Here is a 21649-nt window from a genome sequence, read left to right as displayed (position 1 = left end):
TCAGCATAAATTCCCTGGAGGATTCATCATTCATGCTGAATGCATAATATTACAATAAGAAAGACCAAGTAAATACTTTACCCTACCCTGTTCAACAAGCAGTTCTGATTTTTCTTGATTGAGAAGCCTAGATTCTTTATTTAATTTTTCCAGTTCACGCTGACAGTCTACCAATTTCCTTTCTTTCTCCCTTATTGTTCTCTGGTGATTGAGATATAAATCATTTAGTTGCTCATCAGTCCCTTGAAAAACCTATGCAAAACCAAAATAAAGAGCTTTAATAAGTATAAGAAGATATCACTCTGAGGTACAAAGTATGAAAAAAGTATTCAATATCCTTCCTCTTAACATATACTTGGAAGTAAGGCAAACATCATAAGGATTTTCTTTCAAAATGAGTGGCAAAATGGATTAAAATGAGGTTCACTATAATAACCCCAGAATTTTAAAGAACAAAATTCTATCACCACAAACCTTTTCCATTTTCTGTTCCAGTTCACTATTATCTTTCTCCATTTGCTTCTTTCGGCTTTCCAAGGCTTTAATTTCATTGTCAAGTTTCATTATTTTAGAGAGATTGTGTTCAATTTCTTTGAGACGATTCTAGAAATAAACAAACACTCTACGATAAATAAAATTCTCTATAGTTTACAACACAGATGGATAAAGAGAAATACATAAGATGTGCCAGGGTCAGGCACTTGGTAAAAGTGATCTCATTTAATGTGAACAATACTGTAAAGGGGGTATACAGAAACTAAGGATCGGAGACATTAAGTAACTTGCCCAACTCCTCATAGCTAGTAAAGAAAAGCAGTAAACTCCAAATCTAACTCCAAAGCCATGTCTCATCTTCAACACCCCCAAAAGTCATTCATTAATTGAGTACTTAGAGCCACATTATGCAAAGTACCACATTTTAAGAATTTAATCCTCAAAAGGTTAGCTATTTAATGTATTTAAAAAAGTTAGGAAAACTGAGTGGGCTAGAGACTCAGGGTGAGTCACCAGTGCATTCTGAGCCTGTAGGCAAATTTACATGAAGATTATACTTTAATTCAAAGTTGGCTCAAGCACAGAGGACTTTGAACAAGTGAAATGTGATAAATAACCTCAGTGGTCTGCTTCCTGGGATAGCTGGTTGCCTCATCTCCTAGGAATATGTGTGACCTGGTTCAGAGCATTCTCCTTGGGTGATGCTCTTCTACTGCCATTACATTTCCAAGGCTGACCGATTCCTCTTACAAGACATTTGTAGAACCTGATTTTTAAACTAAGGCATTACTACAGTGCTTATTTATTGTAAGCTTCCAAAGCTGCACCAAAATGCATCCTCAACTTTAATGTCATTTAATAAAATTGTATCAAACCATCTTGTGATTTGTAAATTAATCAGTAGCATGTAATCACTATAAAAATAGGAATTTTGTTCACTAATGTATCACTAGCACATATAATAGGTGTTCAGTATGTTAGCTGAAAAAGGATTTTAAAAAAGTAATTTTATAGCCGAGGCCGGTTTGGCTCAGTGGATAGAGCGTCGGCCTGGGGACTGAAAAGTCCCGGGTTCAATTCCGGTCAAGGGCATGTACCTGAGTTGCAGGCACATCCCCAGTAGGAGATGTGCAGGAGGCAGCTGATCGATGTTCCTCTCTCATCGATGTTTCTAACTCTCTATCTCTCTCCCTTCCTCTCTGTAAAAAATCAATAAAATATATTTTAAAAAAAATATTAAAAAAAAAAATTTTATATTTACAGTTACAGCTATCATGACTGAATGCCTACCAACTTGCAGACATTGTACTAGCTGCTGCTATACATTCTCTTTAATCCTATGAGACTATGTACTAGGTAGGAGACTTGGAGGACTTAACTTGTATAAAGCTACATATATACTTAACAGTAAGAGATGAGACTGGGATGCAGAGTTGTGTAATGGTTATGACCTAGGCTTTGTGTGCTGGAACAATTAAACATCTGTATGCAAAAAAGCAAACCTCAACCCTACCTCGCACCATATTTTAAAATTAACCCGAAACAGGGCATATACTTAAGTGTAAGAACTCAAACTATAAAATGTCAAGAAGAAAATACAGAAAAAAAATCTTTGTGTCAGGAAAAGATTTCCTAGATAAAAAACTATAAAAGAAAAATTGATAAACTGGACTTCATAAAAACTAAACTCTTGCCCTTTGAAAAGCAGTTAACAAAATATTTGCAAAATATGTATTTGATAAGGACTTGTATCCAAACTATCTGAAGCACTTTTAATATTCAGCTTGTAAGACAAAAAAATTTGAAAATAGCCTTGACCAGTGTTGCTAAGTAGTTAGAGCGTTGTCTCTCTCACATCAATGTTTCTCTCTTTGTCTCTCTTCCCTCCTCCCTCCCTTCCTTCCACTCTTTTTGAAAATCAATGGGAGAAAAATGTCCTTGGGTGAGGATTAAAACATTTTTTAAAAATAGCCAGAAGAATCAAAGACACTTTACCCAAAACGATATTCAGATGGTGAATAAACACATACAAAGGATGCTCAACATCCAAAGACATTAGAAAAATTAAAGGCACAATGAAAAAAATATACTCAAGAGATACAACCTATCTAATGTAATGGCTGAAATAAAAAAAGACTAACAATGTAAGAGCTGAAAAGGATGCAGAGCAACTTCAATCGTAAACATTCTTGGTAGGAGTATGAAATGGTACAGCCACTTTGAAAAGTGGCAGCTCACAGTGTTAAACATATACTTACCATACATCCTATCAACTCCCCTCCTGGAGAGTTACCCTAGAAAGAAACATACTACAAACAAAGACCCATACACAAGTTTATAGCAGTTTGATTTGTAATAGCTAAAAGCTGGAAACAACCTAACGTCCATCAATCAGGGAACAGATGGACATACTGTACTATAGCCATACAGTAAAATAACCTCAGCAATGAAAAGGAGTAACTACCCAAATGTGCAAGAGACTAATTAAAAAGCAACATGCTAAGAAGTCAGATGCAAAAAGCTACATAAGCTATGATTCCATTTATGTGACAATTCTGGAAAAGACAAAACGAATCAGTGGTTACCAAGGGCTGGGGATGGAGGGAGAAGGCTGACTACAGACTTTTAAAAACTTTTTGAGGTGATGGAAATGTTCTGTATCTTGATTGGAGTGGTAGCAATGCTACTATATGCATTTGCCCAAACTCATTGAACTATATACTTTTAAAAGGGTTGATTTTACTATATGTAAATTTTACTATATGTACATATTTACTATATGTAAATATGTAAATCTGACGTTTAATAGTATGGGCATAGGAATCAGAGAGGCCTGGATTCAAATCTGGGCTTTATCTCTTACTTCCAACATGAAAACCTGTGCCTCAGTTTTCTTTCCTAAAAACCTCACAGGATTAATGTGGAGCTTACAAAATACATTTTAAAGCACTTTGATCAGTGACTGACATACAGCTGGCCCTTAATGAATACCTTTTGAACAGTCTAACCAAGAGAAATGGATTGAATCTTCAAAACACTGATTACAGGCTTACCTCATTTTATTGTGTCTCATTTTATTGCACTTCAAAAAGTTGCATTGTTTACAAATTGGAGTAGAGCCTATCCACCAGCAAAAATATTACAACTCATTTTATTGCAGTAGTCTGGAACCAAACCCACAATGGTACTCTACTTCTCAAAAACTTCTTAGCTTCCCTCAGTCAGTGTTTTCACTGCCTCTTGGTGGCATTAACATTATCTGGGCTTGAATTGTTTGTGACATCCCTATCTACTTCATTTTTTAAATCTAGCCCATCGCCAGATGCTGTGGATTCTTTTTTTGACACTTGTGTTTTGGCTCTATCCCCAGAGCACACAATCTAATAAAAGGAGCTAAGACAAATTTGTAAGCAACAAAAAATATAGCAGAGTGCTTAAAGCTTAGGCATTAGTGTGAAATGAGACAAATGAATAGGGTAATTGGGCTATTACTATGTAACTAGTAGCCCTGTGCACGAATCCGTGTGCCAGTAGCTTGCTGTCGCCCTCCAGTAGCTCCCCGTCCCCCCTCCCCACCTCATAGCTTGCTGCCCTGCCCCCTCCTGTAGCTCTCCACCACCCGCTTGTAGCTCGCTGCCCCACCCTCCTGCTGATCCATGATCCGGTCGTTACTCGGTCAGCCGATACGCTTCATGACCATTTGCATATTACATCTTTATTATATAGGCTTAGTGGTCTGATGCACAAAATTTATGCACGGGGGGAGGGAGGTCCCTTAGCCTTGCCTGCACCCTCTCCAATCCGGGACCCCTCGGGGAATGTCCGACTGCCGGCAGTTGGACATCCTTCTCGCAATCTGGGACCACTGGCTCCTAACCACTCGCATGCCTGCCTGCCTGATCACCCCTAACCGCCTCTGCCTGCCTGCCTGATCTTTCCTCTAACTGCCTGCTCCCTTGTGCTGGCCTGATCTCACCCCTAACTGCTTGCTTCCCCATACCCCTAACTGCCCTCCCCTACCGGCCTTATTACCCCTAACCACCTCTGCCTCGGCCCCCGCCACCGTGGCTTTGTCCGGAAGGATGTCAGACGTCCAGTGGATCCAGTCTAATTAGCATATTACCCTTGTATTAGTATAGATGACTATGAACTTGTGTGTGTGGAAAAATAAATAAGTTTTTGAACTTGAAAACAAATTTCTCAATCAGTTTCCACTGATAGAAAGAAAGAAAAACAGGGCTAAATGAGCCAGTGTGGTGGGATGGAAATAAAGTAGTTTATGAAAGAGTTCTTAAAGACTGGGGAAATCTGTAAAAATGGTTAAGAATGAATTATACTGCAGTAGTGAAATGAAGCTATCCCTGGATAGCTGCTGGGAAGGTGACTTGATCCAAACTTTATGCTGAGTTCTATGAAGGAAAGAATTCTCAAATATTAGAGCTAAAAAAGGACTTTGGAAATAACCCACTTAATAAATACTACTGACCCACCTGCTATATGCCAGGCACTGGACTAGGCTCTGAAGAGAATAAGATTAAAACCTTGGAGAACTAGTCAAATTAAACAAAGAAATTTACAAACACCTCAATGTTTGCTACAATCTTGGAATCTAGGCACCACTCAAATAAATATCAGATATTATCCCAGCCTATCTTGACATATTTCCTATTCATATGCTCTACTTCAGCTATATGAATTTCCTTGATAGTGTTCAAAGACAGTTTGCATTTTACTGTCCCTATGTCTCTAATTACCTACCCATTTTTTGGTTTAAAACATACCCCAAATTTAGTCTCATAAAGTCCTTTCTGGCCACCTCAGAGCTTACAGCTCTAGTCTAGTAAGATACAGCATACTTGTCATTCTTTTGTCTACTGAACTAAATTCTAAACCTATTAACTCTTCATAATCTGACTGTAATAATCTCTTACTCCTTTTACCTGATTTACTTAACCCAGGCTCTTCTCACACAATCCTGTTTTGATAAGCTTGTATGTGTGAATATATACTTATATACATGTGAATATATGCACATATATATTATATATATGCAAAAAAAGTTTTTGGTTGGATGTGTCTAGGAGGCCAAAAATAATAAGTGGGAAGAACATTTCTTACTTTAAATTAATATTCTTCTGTAATTTTTTTCATTGTGAGCATAGATTACTTTTAAAGAAAAAAAAATGCAGAATAAATACAAACATACATAAAATGCCTTCCAATCTGTTGATATAATTTTCCCATCCTTTAAGGCCCAGCTCAGCCATGCTTCCTCCCTGGACACCTTACAACAGATTTATATTAAATCTTATTAATTAAAGATTTATATCACTTTTTAAACAGCGCTATTGGGATATAATTTACATACCCTACAACTCATCCATTTAAAGTGTACAATTCAATGTTTTTTAGTGTATTCAGAGTTGTGCAACCATCACCATACTCTATTCTTAGGACATTTTCAATTTCTAAACAGAAACCCTGTATTCATTAGCAGTCACTATTCATTCCTCTCTACCACCTACCCATGGCAATCACTAATCTATTTTCTATCTCTATCAATTTGCCAATTCTGACCATTTTAAATAAATGGAATCATACAATATGTGGTCTTTTGTGATTGGCTTCTTTCACTTAGCATGTATGAGAACTTCATTTCTTTTTATGGCTAAATAATAATCCAATATATGGATATGCCATATTTTACTGATCAGGTATTTATGACATCTGAGTTTTCATTTTTTACTATTATGCATAATACTGCTATGAACATGCCTATACAAGTTTTTACGCAGATTTATGTTTTAATTTCCTTTGAGGTTATATGAGAATTCATATTCAACATTTTGAGGAACTTGCTGAACTATTTTCTAAAGTGGCTGCACCATTTTACGTTCACACCAGCATGTATAAGAGCTCCAATTTCTTCACATCCTCACCAACACTTATTTTTTTTATTTATACTCATTTCAGTAAGTATGAAGTGGCATCTCATTGTGGTTTTAATTTGCATTTCCTGATGAATACTGTTGTCAAGCATCTTTTCATATGCTCATTGGACACATATCTACTTTGAAGAACTATCTATTCAGAGTCTTTGCCCATTTTCAAACTATTATTCATTTATTATTGAGTTATGTGTTATTTTTATGTTCCAGATACCAGTCCCTTGTCAGATACATAGCTTGCAAATATTTTCTCTTAACAAGGGAGATAGGTTCTGACAAATGCATTAAGTGATTTTGTCACTGTGCAAATATCACAGAGTACACTTACACAAAACTAGGTGGCATAACCTACTACATACCTAGGCTCTAGGGCAGTGATGGTGAACCTTTTGAGCTCGGCGTGTCAGCATTTTGAAAAACCCTAACTTAACTCTGGTGCCGTGCCACATATAGAAATTTTCTGATATTTGCAACCATAGTAAAACAAAGACTTATATTTTTGATATTTATTTTATATATTTAAATGCCATTTAACAAAGAAAAATCAACCAAAAAAATGAGGTCGCGTGTCACCTCTGACACACGTGTCACAGGTTCGCCATCACTGCTCTAGGGTATAGCCCAGGGGTGGGCAAACTTTTTGACTCGAGGGCCACAATGGGTTCTTAAACTGGACCGGAGGGCCGGAACAAAAGCATGGATGGAGTGTTTGTGTGAACTAATATAAATTCAAAGTAAACATCATTACATAAAAGGGTATGGCCTTTTTTTTTTTTTAGTTTTATTCATTTCAAACGGGCCGGATCCGGCCTGCGGGCTGTAGTTTGCCCACGGCTGGTATAGCCTATTGCTCCTAAGCTACAAACCTATATAGCATATGACTATACTGAATACTGAAGGCAACTGTAACCCAACAGTATTTGTATATCTAAACACAGAAAAGGTACAGTACAGTTGACTCTTAAACAACATGTGTTTGAATTGCATCGGTCTACATATAACATATACCCACCTGCCATGAATGGAGCTTGCAGGACTGGAAGTTGCTCTGGGTGAGTGAGTGAATGAGTGGTGAGTAAATGTGAAGACCTATGACATTACTGTACACTTCGTAAACACTGTACACTTAACCTACACAAAAATAATTAAAAAATATTTTTCTTTCTTCAAGTTAACCTTAGCTTACTATAACCTTTTTTACTTTGTAACCTTTTTTTTAACTCTTTGATTCTTTTGTGATAATACTTAGCTTAAAATACAAACTTTTAACTTTTTTTTTTACTTTTTCAACCTTTTTTGTTGTTATTGTTAAAACCTAAAACACAAACACACATATTAGCCTAGGCCCATGGTCAGCAAACTGGGGCTTGCGAGCCACATGAGGCTCTTTGGCCCCTTGAGTGTGGCTCTTCCACAAAGTACCACAAAATACCAGGTGCGGGTGCGCACGTACAGTGCGATTGAAACTTCGTGGCCCATGCGCAGAAGTTGGTATTTTGTGGAAGAGCCACACTCAAGGGGCCAAAGAGCCGCATGTGGCTCGCGAGCCATAGTTTGCCGACCACTGGCCTAGGCTAATATCACTGTCTTCCACCTCCACATCTCATCCCAATGGAAGGTCTTGAGGGGCAATAACACACATGGAGCTGTCATCACCTATGATAGCAATCCCTTCTTCTGGAATAACCTAAAGGACCTGCCTGAGGATCTTCTTAAGTAGGTGTCACTCTTTTCAGAAATATGTTCATGGTGGTTTGCTTGGTTTCATCATAGATTTGCTTGTAAGCAGATAATGCACCATGAATATTCCTCTCTATTACTGAAAACCTTTCGGTGTTGGGGTCCATGTTATTAGACTTTTTAAGGAGCCAGTTGAAATCTGCAAAAGCTTCTGCTAAAGGCTTCACTAAGAATATTCTTGGGGGGCGGGGGTTCTTCTTTTTCTTCTCCTGAAGTTTCTTTTTTTCTTGCCTCTTCTTCTATGTGTTCCTATTCCAGTTCTAACAACTCCTCATTAGTCAGTTCCTCCAGAACCATCTCTAAGAGCTCTTCCATTATCCACGTTAAAGTTGTTTGCTATCTCAACCATGGTCTTGTTGATTTTTGTAACCTCCTTATCCTGGCAACTTCTTAGAAGTCATGGATGAACCCTTTAAGTGTCTTCTTCCAGATGCCATTCATACACTCCTTGGTGACATCACCCCAAGCTCCAGCAAGGCTCCTGATGCAGTCATAGATGCTGTAATTCTCCCAGAATTGCATCAGTGTCTTCTCAGCTGTAGCAATCGCCTGGGCAAAGGTCCCCCTCAGGAAGAAAGTCTTAAAAGCTACAATTCCTTGATACATTGGTTAGATCAAACAGGTGGTGTTTGGAGGAAAAACACCACTTTGATATTGGGATGAAGATCACCAATGAAAGGAGGATGTGCAAGAACACTATCATCAATAAGCAGAATCTTGATAGGTCTATGTTATTTTCCAAATACTACTTCTCCATTTGGTGGGCACGGCAATTCAGGAGGGCATTTTGGAAGAGCAGCTGGGTCATCCATGACTTCTTGTAACTCCTGCAATACACTACCAGTTTGTGTTCTCTGATATGCTTGTAGGCCCTTGGGTTTTCACTGTGCCAGATCCAAAGAGTTTCAATTTGCTCCTGATATACTGTCTCAAAATGAGACTATTATTCTGTCCTTAAAAGCCTGGAAACCTGGCATTGACTTGGCCTTCTTATGGATAAAAGTCCTTCCAGGCATCTGTTTCCAGAATAGAGGGGTTTCATCCATATTGAATATTTGCTCAGGCAAGTAATTTTCCTCCAAAATCAACTTCTCTAGAGTTTCCAAAAATTCTTCAACTGCTTTCACATCAGCACTCGCAGACTCACCACTCACTCTCACATCATGGAATGAATAACTATTTTTGAATAGTTTAAACCGCCCACAGTTAGCAGTAAAATCAACATGATAGTAGGGTCCAGCCTTTTCTTTTAACATCACAATCCTTTTGCTTTGGCTGTGATCAAGGTGCTGAGAAGAATACACTTCTGTGTCTGGTCTCCAATTCAGATCATGTCTGATGTAGGCCCCCTCTTTAACCCTTTGAGTGCCAACCAATATCCTAGGAACTATGCTAAAATTGCCAAGGCATTTTTGCTGATTTTACAGCAGTTTAGGAAAAAAATTATGAATCGCAAGTAAATGAAGTTACATATTCAATATCTTCCACAAAATCGTCATCTTCACAGCAAGAATTGACATATTTAGCAATATCATCATCACTAATAAAAGCAGACTTAGAACTGGACACTGCAGGAGGAGCGCGATAGCGTTCTCTGGCACTCTAGGGGTTAATTTTTGTTAGTCTTGCTGCCTTCAATGAAGCAGATCCTTTAATAGTTCTCATCACTGTGCTCTTGTTCTTTAAGACTTGTGCTATGGTAGAATGGGACATGCCTGACCGAAGAACAATGAATATCACTAATTTTCCACCTGTATAGTCCTTAATTACTTTTAAATTCATTTCCAGGTCACTCCCTCAATGTGACCTCTTACCAGCAACATTAGCAATAGATTCTGTACACGTAGGAGACATGCTGAACAAAATAACATGAGATTAAATCAAGCACAAGAGACACGTTGAACACGAGTTGTATGAAGCTACTGCCGGTGTTAACAAGGCATACTGTTCTATAGCAAAAATTTTTTTATAAGTAAAAAGAGTACACCCTAAAATAATGATAAAAAGTACAATGTAGTAAATACATAAAACAGTAACATAGTAATTTATTACCATTATCAAGTATTATGTACTGTACATATTTCAAGAAATATATGTATCATTCAAATTCATAACAAAATAAAGTACATGCAGCGGTTCTCAACCTGTGGTTCGCGACCCCTTTGGTGGTCGAACGACCCTTTCACAGGGGTCGCCTAAGACCATCCTGCATATCAGATATTTACATTATGATTCATAACAGTAGCAACATTACAGTTATGAAGTAGCAACGAATATAATTTTATGGTTGGGTCACAACATGAGGAACTGTATTTAAAGGGCCAGAAGGTTGAGAACCACTGAGTCATAAGGGGTGAGTGCTACCATGGTAAAAGGTGACTTTCTCCTTAGCATATAAGAAATCAAATTACCTTCAGTGGATCAAGTTCATTCTCATAGGATTTGACAATTTCTTTTGAAGATGTTAACTGGGCTTCCTTACTAGTAATCTGATCGCGGATCTCACAAGCTTTTTCCTTATTTTGCTTCAGATATTTTAGTTCTGTTTGACATTCTTTTACTTTCTGACCTTGTGTCTGGCGTACCTGCCTAAGTGTTTCCAAGGCCTTAATGTACCTATGAAGATATTAAAAAAAATTTCTGGCTAAGTAAATGATAGTATATTCATACAAGGAAATATTATGCAGTCATTAAAAGTTTTTAATAACTTGGAAAATGCTTATGACATATGGTAAGTGAAAAAGTTACATATACACTGTCAATCAGGTAGTTAACATGCACAGAAAGAAAACTGAAAGGAAATATGCCCACTGGTTGCTACTGAGAAGTAATAATTAATGACTTTCTTGCCTTTAAAATTTTATCTGTTTTAAGAAAGATATATCCAAATTGCAATCATATCAATAACTTAATGGGCTACAAAGTCTAATTAAATGTTACAAACCTTGTTGCTGAAAAAATCTCATCAAATTTTTGCTTCAAAGCCTTTCCTTCACTTAAAGGCCAATTAGAATCTTCTTGATGACAGAAAATGACATTATTTAGCACAGACTTGGAAACCCCAAGAGAACTTATCATCTCTCGGTCAATTTCTGCACACTTAGAGCTGAGACTGACCTTTTCACCATGCCTATAGAAAATGAAAATAAAGAATTTATGTAAAATAACCTCCAGTTGTACCTATTCTAGTGCTTAAATCAATCCTTTATGTTATACTTGTAAAAAAAAAAAGTCCCTTCATTCATCCCTCTTACAATAGCTTCCTCATGTTAAAAAGTATTCTGAAATAATTCAGCAGTTCACTGAGAAAAGAAGTACGTAAAACTGTGTGGTTCAGAAAAAGATGTAAGAATTTATGTAATATGTTTTTACATATTTGGATTTTTAATTACAATCATTTAAAATACCTATAGACAATACATAGAGAAAAATAAACTACCTCCCATCCCTAGAACTTAAAAATAAGGAAAATAAGGGTCTTAAGAGAATAAAACAAAACATGATAATCCAGAGCAGACAGGCAAAGGTGCCTTAAACAAAAACATGTAAAGACTGTGTAGTTTAGATAAGGGGTTGTTTAATAACAGACACATGGTAAAAGGAGAGTAAAGGCAAACAAACCTTAGTGGTACCCATCTAGCAAATCCAGGGAGGATTCTTAATCAGTAGACCTCAAGTTCTAGGGTCACACTGCCAAAGCAATACAATAAAGAGAACTGCTTCGGGGTCTCTTAAATGAGATCAGTGTACCCAGAGCGAGGAGCATCCTTGTCCTTGGATTCCAAGAGATCTCTCAGTATCTTTCAGCAGAAGGACAAATCTACCATTTTCTTTCATATCTTCTGTCCAGTATCTGTTAACAACTAGATGAGGTAGGCAGAAGCAGTGTCGATCTTTCCTGTCATTTATATATTCCCTTATGTATGTTTAAAACATTACACTGAATGAAGTGAGAATGTTTTGTAGGGGGATTGAATGGACACAGATAGAGCAGGAAGTTATCATATTATACCAGGAAAAGATAATGGTAGCTTGAACTGGAATGGTCATCATAGAGATAGAAAGAAGAAGACTAAAAAGACATTCAGGTTAAATCCACACAACTTGATAATGGACTGAATATGAAGGGCAAGGAAGATATCAAAACAGACTTAGGTTCTCGGCTTGTGTCACTAGATAGGTAGTGGTGTCATTCACTGAGAGTAAGAGAACTGTAAGAGGTTTTTCAAGGGGAGTCAGGGGAAGGATCATGAACTTGGTATAGTTGAATCTGAGGCATCTTTGAAACAACTGGTAGAAAAATTAGAGAGGCAGTTAAGTACATCGGTCTAGAAACAGAGGTCTGGCCTGGAGACATAAATCTGTGAGTTACCTATGAATACACAGTAAATTGAGCAATAGGTATAAATAAGATATCTAAGAAGAGAATATAGAGCAAAAATGAAAGGGGATCTAGGACTAAGTCTGTACAGCTCCAACTTTTATTGGCTGGGTAGAAGTTGGCTTTAAGGAAAAGGAAGAGGGAACAGTGTTTCGGCATGTCATGGAAATCTAAAAACATGTTCAAGTAAGAAGTGATTAACATCTACTTTTTATTGCGTTGTAGTACATAGAACAATGGCCTTCTAAAGAGATCTATATTACAATCCCTGAAATTTGTGAATGTGTTAGTTTATGAGGCAAAGGGGAATTAAGATGACAGATGAAATTGAAGTTGCCCTTTATCTGACTTTAATTAAAATAGGTTATCCTGGATTGTATGGGTGGGCCAAGGTAAGGAGAGGGTCCTTAAGTTTGGGAGAGGGAGGCAGAAGAGGAAGTCAGAGTGATGCGATGTGAAAACTCTGTCCACTGTTGCTAGCTCTGAACATGGAGGAAGAGTGCCAGGAACCAAAGAATGTGGGTGGCCTCTAAAAGGTGGAGAGTGCCCAGCCGGCATGGCTCGCTGGTTGAGCGCTGACCTATGAACCAGGAGGTCATGGTTTGATTCCTGGTCAGGGCACATGCCCAGGATGCTGGCTCAATCCCTAGTAAGAGGCATGCAGGAGGCAGCCAAATCAATGGTTCTCTCTCATTATTGATGTTTCTATCTCTCTTTCCCTCTCCTTTCCTCTCTGAAATCAAAAATATATTTAAAATAAATAAATAAAATAAAAGGTGGAAAGAGCAAGGAAACAGACTGTTCTTAGAGCCTCCAAAAAGAAACAGCCTTGCCAACACCTTGGTTTTAGATTAGTGAGACCCAATTCAAACTTCTAAATCACAGAACTGCAAGATAATAAATTGTGTTGTTTTGCCTGGCCAGCATGGCTCAGTAGTTGAGTGCTGACCTATGAACCAGGAGGTCATGTTTCAATTCCCAGTTAGGGCACATGTCCGGGTTGTGGGCTCCATCTCCAGTATGGGGCATGCAGGAGGCAGCAGATCAATGGTTCTCTCTCATCAGTGATATTTCTCTCTCTCTCCCTCTCCCTTCCTCTCTGAAATCAATAAAAATATATTTAAAAAAAATAAATTGTGTTTTAAGCCACTAAGTTTGTGGTTTGTTACAGCAGTCATAGAAAACTAATACATGAGCTCTTAATACATATTAAGCATTTAATATGCACTAGCACAATCCTTACATCTGTTTTAATATGTACAGTGATACTGAACCCCAATTTTACAAATGAAAAAAACAGGCTCACTCACTGTGAGGCCTATTTTATATAACCACAGCATTATCTTAATTAATACAGAGGTTATTAGTGACCTTAGCTGTAGCTGTTTCAGTAGAGGAAGGGGCCAGAGAAGGAGTGAGGAGAAAGTAAAGAAATGAAAACAGTAAGTATCAACAATTCTTTTGAGAAGATTGGCTGTAAAGGGGAAGATGGAAACAGTAACTGGAGTGGACTGAAATCAAAGGTATGTGCTTAAAAGCCACTAAAAAGAACCTGCTTGGAAAGCTAGTGGCTAGTATAGTACCTCTAACACATAATAGATGCTACACATTACTGGTTAAATAAAAGGATTATTTCACTAGTTTAACAAATAAGAAATAAATGAAAAAGGAAGGGGGTAAGGTTACAGTTAAGTAATTTGCTCAACAAAGATAAAGCCTTAAATCCAGGTGGCCTAATTCCAAAATCCATACTCACTGCAAGATGACACTTGCTCAGTTGAAATGGACCAATTATTACTCTCTCCTACTTGTCTACTTCTCATCTCACCCATCCCTACATGATACTACCATTTTTTCATTCAATCTATATTTGAGTGACTATGGATCTTCAATTCAGCAACTGTTCATAAATTACTCAAAAGAATGGAACATTATCAAGAAATCTTTAATGGGATCATTCTGTTTAACTGATAAATTGTAACCAAGTAAAAAATTAAATGGTGACAGTGGGTGAGCCTGTGCATATGTAGAGGCAGGGAATATACAGGCTACTTTCTGCTCAAGTTTGCTGAGAACCTATAATTGCCCTAAAAAATAGTCTGTTAAAAATTAATATGCTCCCCTAAAATAAACTCAAAGTAGTAGGAAAAACCATAAAAAAAACTAAAAGACAGAAAATGAACGGATAATCAAATATAAAATAAACACCTACTTTGTTCTAGTAATGACTCCTTCCAGGGTCTTAAATTCTGTCTTTTTGCTTTTCTGAGTACACACCATAGATCTCTGCACAGCTACAAGTTCTCCATTCACATCACGAAACTGCAGACGAATCTGGGCTCTAACATCTGTTTCTTGAGCAACCTTTCAAGGTAAAATAGAAAAAAAATGCTACCTTAATAAGCATTAGGATGCTAGTTCTGAAGGAAAATACAAGCAATTTTACTGAAAATGAGTGAACAAAAGAATTTAATTTTACTGTTTGATTTATTTAAATTATATATTCCCCTATATTATTCAGCATCATTAAGATATTAGGTGCCCTAACTGGTTTGGCTCAGTGGAAAGAGTGTCTGCCTGAGGACTGAGTGGCCCAGGTTCGATTCCGGCCACAGGCACATGCCCGGGTTGTGGCCTTGATCCCTGGTAGAGGGCATGCAGGAGGCAGCCGATCAATGATTCTCTCTCACCATTGATGTTTCTATTTCTCTCTCCCTCTCCCTTCCTCTCTGAAATCAATAAAAAATATATATTTTTAAAAACTCAGGTGTGTGATTTTTCAAATAAATTTTAGTTTTTAAGCACCAAAAACATTTTTTAAAAGTTTTTAAAAAAATTACAAGGTTACAGAAAAGTAGAAATATAATATACATAATTTGCCCCCAAACCACTTGAGAGTAAGTTGCTCATCTGCTATCCCATTACCAATATTTCCTAGGAAACATTTCAATCATAAAAATCAGGAAATTGATATTGATATATTATACCATATAGTCCTCACATTCCATTCAAGTTTTGCCAATTGTTCCAATATGACTTTTATAACAAAAAAGCTAGTTCAAAATTACACATTGTTAATTTACATGGTTCAGAATTGCACATCATGTCTCTGGTTTCTTTCAGTTTGGAACAGTTCCTCAGCTTTTCCTTGATTTGCATACCTGATAATTTTGAAAATTACAGAATGTCTCCCCATATTTGTCTTTGTCTAATATTTCTTTATGACTATAACCAGATTATGCATCTTTGGCAGGAATATTAAAGAAATGATGATATGTTCCTTTCATTGAATCTTATCAGATGAAACTTGATTTCAATTTATCTCATTACTGGGGATGTTAACACCAGTTTCTTGATAAAAGTGGTATCTGTCAGGCTTCTCCACCATAAACTTATTTTTTTCTACTTTGCTTTTAGTAAGTATTGGAGGAGAAATATATTAAGATCATACAAATATATTTATCAAGCTTTCCTCCATGAGGTTTAGCATCTAGTAACGAATGTTTTTTACTTGAATGATTACTAAATAGCTATCCAATAGTAATTTTCTAGTTCCATTATTTCTCCTACATTTATTAGTTAAGATTCTATGAACTTCCAGTAAAGATGGTAGAAGAGCTAAACGCTATGCCCACCTACTCCCATGAGGACATTAAAATTACAACTAAGGCCGAAACCGGTTTGGCTCAGTGGATAGAGCGTTGGCCTGCGGACTGAAAGGTCCCGGGTTCGATTCCGGTCAAGGGCATGTACCTGGGTTGCGGGCACATCCCCAGTGGGAGACGTGCAGGAGGCAGCTGATCGATGTTTCTCTCTCATCGATGTTTCTAACTCTCTATCTCTCTCCCTTCCTCTCTGTAAAAAATCAATAAAATATATATAAAAAATAAATAAAAATAAAATTACAGCTAAGTTACAGAACAACCATCATTGAGAACCAGATGAAGATCAGCTGAACAGAAGTCCTATAACTAAGGACATAAAGAAGCCATGTCAAGACTGGTAAAAGGAGCAGAGACACAGAACCAGCAGGTTTCACATCCAAAGTGTAGTGATTAAGAATCAGGAGGTATTGGGGGGAGTTCTCTTTTCCTGTGACCAGCGCAGAGAGAGAGAGAGAGAGAACGCGGGGGTTGATGAATCTTGATTAGAACAGGACAAGGTTTAAGGAAAAATGAATAAAACAAGACTGAGATAGAAATAGAGGGAAAGCTGGGACCGGGTGTGGCATCTGCCCTCTGATGGAGGGGCAGACAGACGTGCAGCATCGGAAGTAAATTTAATATGTATTCGAGGTAACAGGAAGTTATATCACATCTGGGTGGGTCTTGAGTTAATAGGATCCATCACCCTTAGCATCTGGGTGGGAAAGTCAGACTGATTGGCATCCTAGCCTCTTGACTAGGACCGCCCCCAGAGCATGGCTCTGCCTGAGCTCTGGGTCCAGCTGACAATATTTAAAAAACATCTGAAGGTGCTACAGCCAGCAGGCCTCCACAAGGAGGAATCAACCGAAGGACTTGTATGCATACATATAAGCACAACCCACCGATGCAAGACACTGGGGGGCGGCGTGAGGGCAAGTGCTGGGGGTAGAGGTGGCCAGGGGGTAGGGGAGGCCGGGGGGAGGTCAATGGGGAAAAAAAGGAGACGTGTACTACTATTTGTAATACCTTAAATAATAATAATTTTAAAAAAGGATAAGGAGGAAGAGCTGGGCTGCAGAGGTCCCCCCTGAGGAGCAATGGGTCCCAACCAGGGGCACCAGTGCCAGGAAAAGAAGTCCCCATAATACTGGGTTGTGAAAACCAGCAGGGATTGAGTACAGTGATCCAGAGGACTACTAAAAATCAAGTTGTCTTCTTAAAGGTCCTGTGCATGAACTTGTTCACTGACAAACTCACTTGTTCTGGGGTCCAGAGAAGGGACAGCAGCTTGAAAAGTGCCAGGGACATCCAGGGAGAAATTAGTTTCACAGCAAGGGCTGAAGGAGCAGGGGTCCAGGCAGCTCTCCCTGAGGAAGTGCTGATAGGCATCACTATTCCTTTGTTGAACACTCCTCTCACTCAGCCAGTGGGCACAAGTGGCCATTAACCCTCCCTGGTGATTCCCTAAGACCCCACCCCACTCAAGTCCAGCCCTGCAGTGGCTGCTCCACACAGGGGGCCTGCCTAGGCTCATGCTGTGGACCTTCCTAAAATCTCTCAAAGGCCCACAAATCCCAAACAAGCAGCAGCTGAGTTCAGGATGCCCTGCAAGCAGCCCTAAGCCCAGCATAAGCAGTGACTGGTCTTCACTTGCATTGTAATTCCCATCAGGTGGCCACAAGCCTGGAATAAGTGGTGGCCACTCTTAGTTTAAATTGTAGCTTCAACTAAGCAGCTATAGCCAGGCACAAGTTGGCACTGGCTTCAGCTTACATCAAGGTACCCATTAAAGGGTCCCAAGCCCAACGCAAGTAGCAGCTGGCTTCAGTTTGCACCATGCCATCACGCAAATGCCTCCAAGCCCTGCACAAACAGCAATCAACTGCAGATCACTTTGTAGCTCCTACCGGTGACCTCAAGCCCAGCACAAGTGGCAACTGACCTTGGCCTACACTGGAACCTCTCCCAAAAGGCTCCAGAACCAACATACTGGGGGGCCAGCTTTAACCTACACCAAAAGCACCACCCAACCAGCTCTACAAACAACATACCAAAAGGGCAAACTCAACAGGCAACGGAGCCCACTAACGTGATTCCCTCTTCATAGGGTCAGCTCCCACACAACAGCTCACTGTAGTCACAGCCAGTACTCAAAGCCAGTTAGTCTGAGGGTCAACCAAACCTATGACATGCCAACAGCAATCAAAGCTCAACTATAACAGAAGGGCACACACAACTCATACAAGGGAAAACCCTAAAACTCCCGGCTGAGGTAATTAGAGAGACTGGGCTTCTGGGACCCACAGAACATGTGCTACATAAGGTCACTCTGTGAAGACTGGGAGACATAGCAGGTCTACCTAATACATAGAAATAAATGCAGGGAGGCAGCCAAAATGAGGAGATGAAGAAACATGTCCTAAATAAAAAACAGGACAAAACTCCAGAAAACAACTACATGATATAGAGACAAGCAACCTACCAGACACAAAGTTGAAAACACTGTGTGATGGATGCTCAACGAACTTAGGGGAAGATTAGATGAACTCAGTGAGGTGGAAACATAAAAAAAGAACCGGTTGGAAATAAAGATTACAATAGCTGAAATGAAAAATACACTAGAAAGAATCAACAACAAATTACATGAAGCAGATGATCAAATCAATGATCTGCAACGCAAGATAGCAAAAAATACCCAATAAGAGCAGCAAAAAGAAAAAAAAGAATTTTAAAAACTGAGGACAGTTTAAGTGACCTCTGGGACAACATCAAGCATACCAACATTTGCATCATAGGGGTACCAAAAGAAGAAGAGAGAGAACAAGAGATTGAAAACTACTGAAGAAATAATGACAGAAAACTTCCCTAACCTAACAAAGGAAATAGACATATGAGTCCAGGAAGCACAGAGAGTCCCAAACAAGATGAACCCAAACAGGTCCACACTAAGACATCATAATTAAAATGCAAAAGGTTTAAAGAAAAAGAATTTTAAAAGTAGCAAGAGAAAAGCAATTAGTTATATACAAAGAAGCTCCCATAAAACTATCAGCTAATTCTCAACAGAAACTTTGCAGGCCAGAAGGGATTGACAAGAAATATTCAAAGTGATGATAAGCAAGGAAATACAACCAAGATTACTCTTCCCAGCAAGGCTATCATTTAGTATCAAATGAGATAAAAGAGTTTCCCAGGCAAGAAAAACCTAAAAGAGTTCATCACCACTACACCAGTATTACAAAAAATGTTAAAGGCAAAGTAGGAAGATAATGTGTAATTATAACAATCAATTAAGGGATACACTCACAGACACAAAAGTAAAAAATGACAAAAAAATAAACGTAGAAGGGATGAGCAAAAATTGTAGTGATTTTGTAATATGTTTGAAGTTAAGCAAATATCAACTTAAAACAGACTGCTACGAATATAACTTAGTATATATGAAGCATATATTAACCACAAACCGAAAATCTGTAAGATATATACTAGAAATAAAGAGAAAGGAATCCAAACAGAACACTATAGAAAGTCATAAACATACAAGAGAAGATAGCAAGAAAATAAGAAAGGAACAGGGAACTAAAATACATTCAAAAAACAATAAAATGGCAATAACTACATATCTATCAATTATTTTAAATGTAAGTGGACTAAATGTTCCAATCAAAAGACATAGAATGGCTGAATGAATATAAACCAAGAACCATACATACATATGCTGTCTAAAAGAGACCCACTTCAGCTTGATAGACACAGAATGTAAAGGGATGAAAAAAGATATTTTGTGCAAATGTAAACAAAAAGTAAACTGTGTTGCAATACTTGTAAGAGAAAATATAGACTTTAAAACAAAGGCAGTAACCAGAGACAAAGAAGGACATTTCATAATGATAAAGGGATCAATCCAACAAGAGGATATAACTCTTGTAAACATTTATGCACAATTAAATATATAAAGCAAATATTGATGGACATAAAGGAAGAAATTACCAGTAATACAATAAGAGGAGGGGACTTTAACACCCCACTGACATCAATAGATAGATCATCCAAACAGAAAATCAATAAGGAAAGAGTGGCTTAAAATGACACATTAGACCAGACCGGCTTAATTAATATTTTTAGAACATTTCACCTGAAAGCAAGAGAATATACATTCTTTTCAAGTGTACATGGAATATTTTCCAAGATAGAACACGTTAGGCCACAAAACAAATCTCAATAAATTTAAGACTGAAATCATGCCAACCATGTTCTCTGATGACAATAGCATGAAATTAGAAATCATTTACAAGAAGAAAATTGAAAACACACAAACACATGGAGGCTAAATAACAAGTTACTAAACAATGAATTGTTAACAATGAGGTCAAAGAAGAAATCAAAAGACACCTGAGATAAATGAAAATGAAAACATAATGACTTCAAATCTATGGGACATAGCCAAAGCAGTTCTAAGAAGGAAGTTCACAGCAATCCAGATCTACCTCAAGAAATAAGAAAAATCACAAATATACAATCTAACCTTACACCTGCAGGAACTAGAAATACAAAGCCCAAGTGAGCAGGAAGAAGGAAACAAGATCAGAGCAGAAATAAACAAAATAGAGGCTAAAAAAAAAATACAAAGATCAATGAAACCAAGAGCTGGTTCTTTGAAAAGATAAACAAAATTGATAAGCCTTTTGCCAGACACATCAAGAAAAAGAGCCCTGGCTGGTTTGGCTCAGTGGATAGTGTGTCAGTCTGCAGACTAAAGGGTCCCAGGTTCAATTCCAGCCAAGGGCACATGCCCGGGTTGCAGGCTCGATCCTCACTAGGGGGCATGCAGGAGGCAACCGATCAATGATTCTCTCTCACCATTGATGTTTCTATTTCTCCCTTCCTCTCTGAAATCAATAATATATATATAAATATATAAATATATATATATTTTATATATATATATATATAAATATTCATGATTGATTAAAGAAAAGAAAGAAAAAGAGAGGGCCCAAATATAAAACAAAAAGACAACCTACTGAATGGGAGAAGATATTTTCCAATAATACATCCAAAAAAGGGTTAGTATCCAAAATATATAAGAAATTCATATAACTTAACAGCAATAAAAACCAAACAATGGGCAGTGGACATGAATAGATATAAATAAGCATGGGTTTATTTCTGGGCTCAGTATTCTGTTTCATTGATCGATGTGTCTGTTTTTATGCTTTATATACTAGAGGCCCAGTGCACGAAATTCATGCACAGGGGAGGGGTGTGTGTGTACCCTCAGCAATGCACCCTCTCCAATCCGGGATCCCTCTCACAATCCTGGACCGCTGGCTCCTAATTGCTCACCTGCTTGGTCACCCCTAACTGCCCCCTCCCTGCCGGCTGGTCACACCTACTGCCCCCCTCTGCTGGCTGGTTGCCCCTAACTGCCTCACCTG

The 21649-nt window shown here is 38.1% G+C and overlaps 1 protein-coding gene across 7 annotated transcripts in view; it reads right to left on the bottom strand.

Moving 5' to 3' along the window:
- The window catches only part of RAD50 (RAD50 double strand break repair protein), a 71587-nt gene that overhangs the window by 41750 nt on the left and 8188 nt on the right, over positions 1-21649 (bottom strand). For 6 of the 7 annotated variants that reach the window (XR_002832005.1, XR_002832004.1, XM_023763782.1 and 3 more), the window contains 5 exons: positions 14777-14928; positions 11128-11313; positions 10595-10799; positions 475-603; positions 87-252 (listed from right to left, as the gene is read on the bottom strand). Coding sequence is in view for 5 of the 7 variants with exons in the window: in XM_023763782.1 (XP_023619550.1) it covers positions 87-252; positions 475-603; positions 10595-10799; positions 11128-11313; positions 14777-14928 (838 nt within the window). In the remaining 2 variants the exon portion in view is untranslated. The remainder of the gene's footprint in view (positions 1-86; positions 253-474; positions 604-10594; positions 10800-11127; positions 11314-14776; positions 14929-21649) is intronic. The other variant, XM_023763781.1, reaches the window with a different exon arrangement.

This window comes from Myotis lucifugus, unplaced genomic scaffold (assembly GCF_000147115.1).
Source record: "Myotis lucifugus unplaced genomic scaffold, Myoluc2.0 scaffold_300, whole genome shotgun sequence".
NCBI classification, from domain to species: domain Eukaryota; kingdom Metazoa; phylum Chordata; class Mammalia; order Chiroptera; family Vespertilionidae; genus Myotis; species Myotis lucifugus.
The sequence above is the reverse complement of the archived record's forward strand: the minus strand, read 5'-3'. Positions and strand labels throughout refer to the sequence as shown.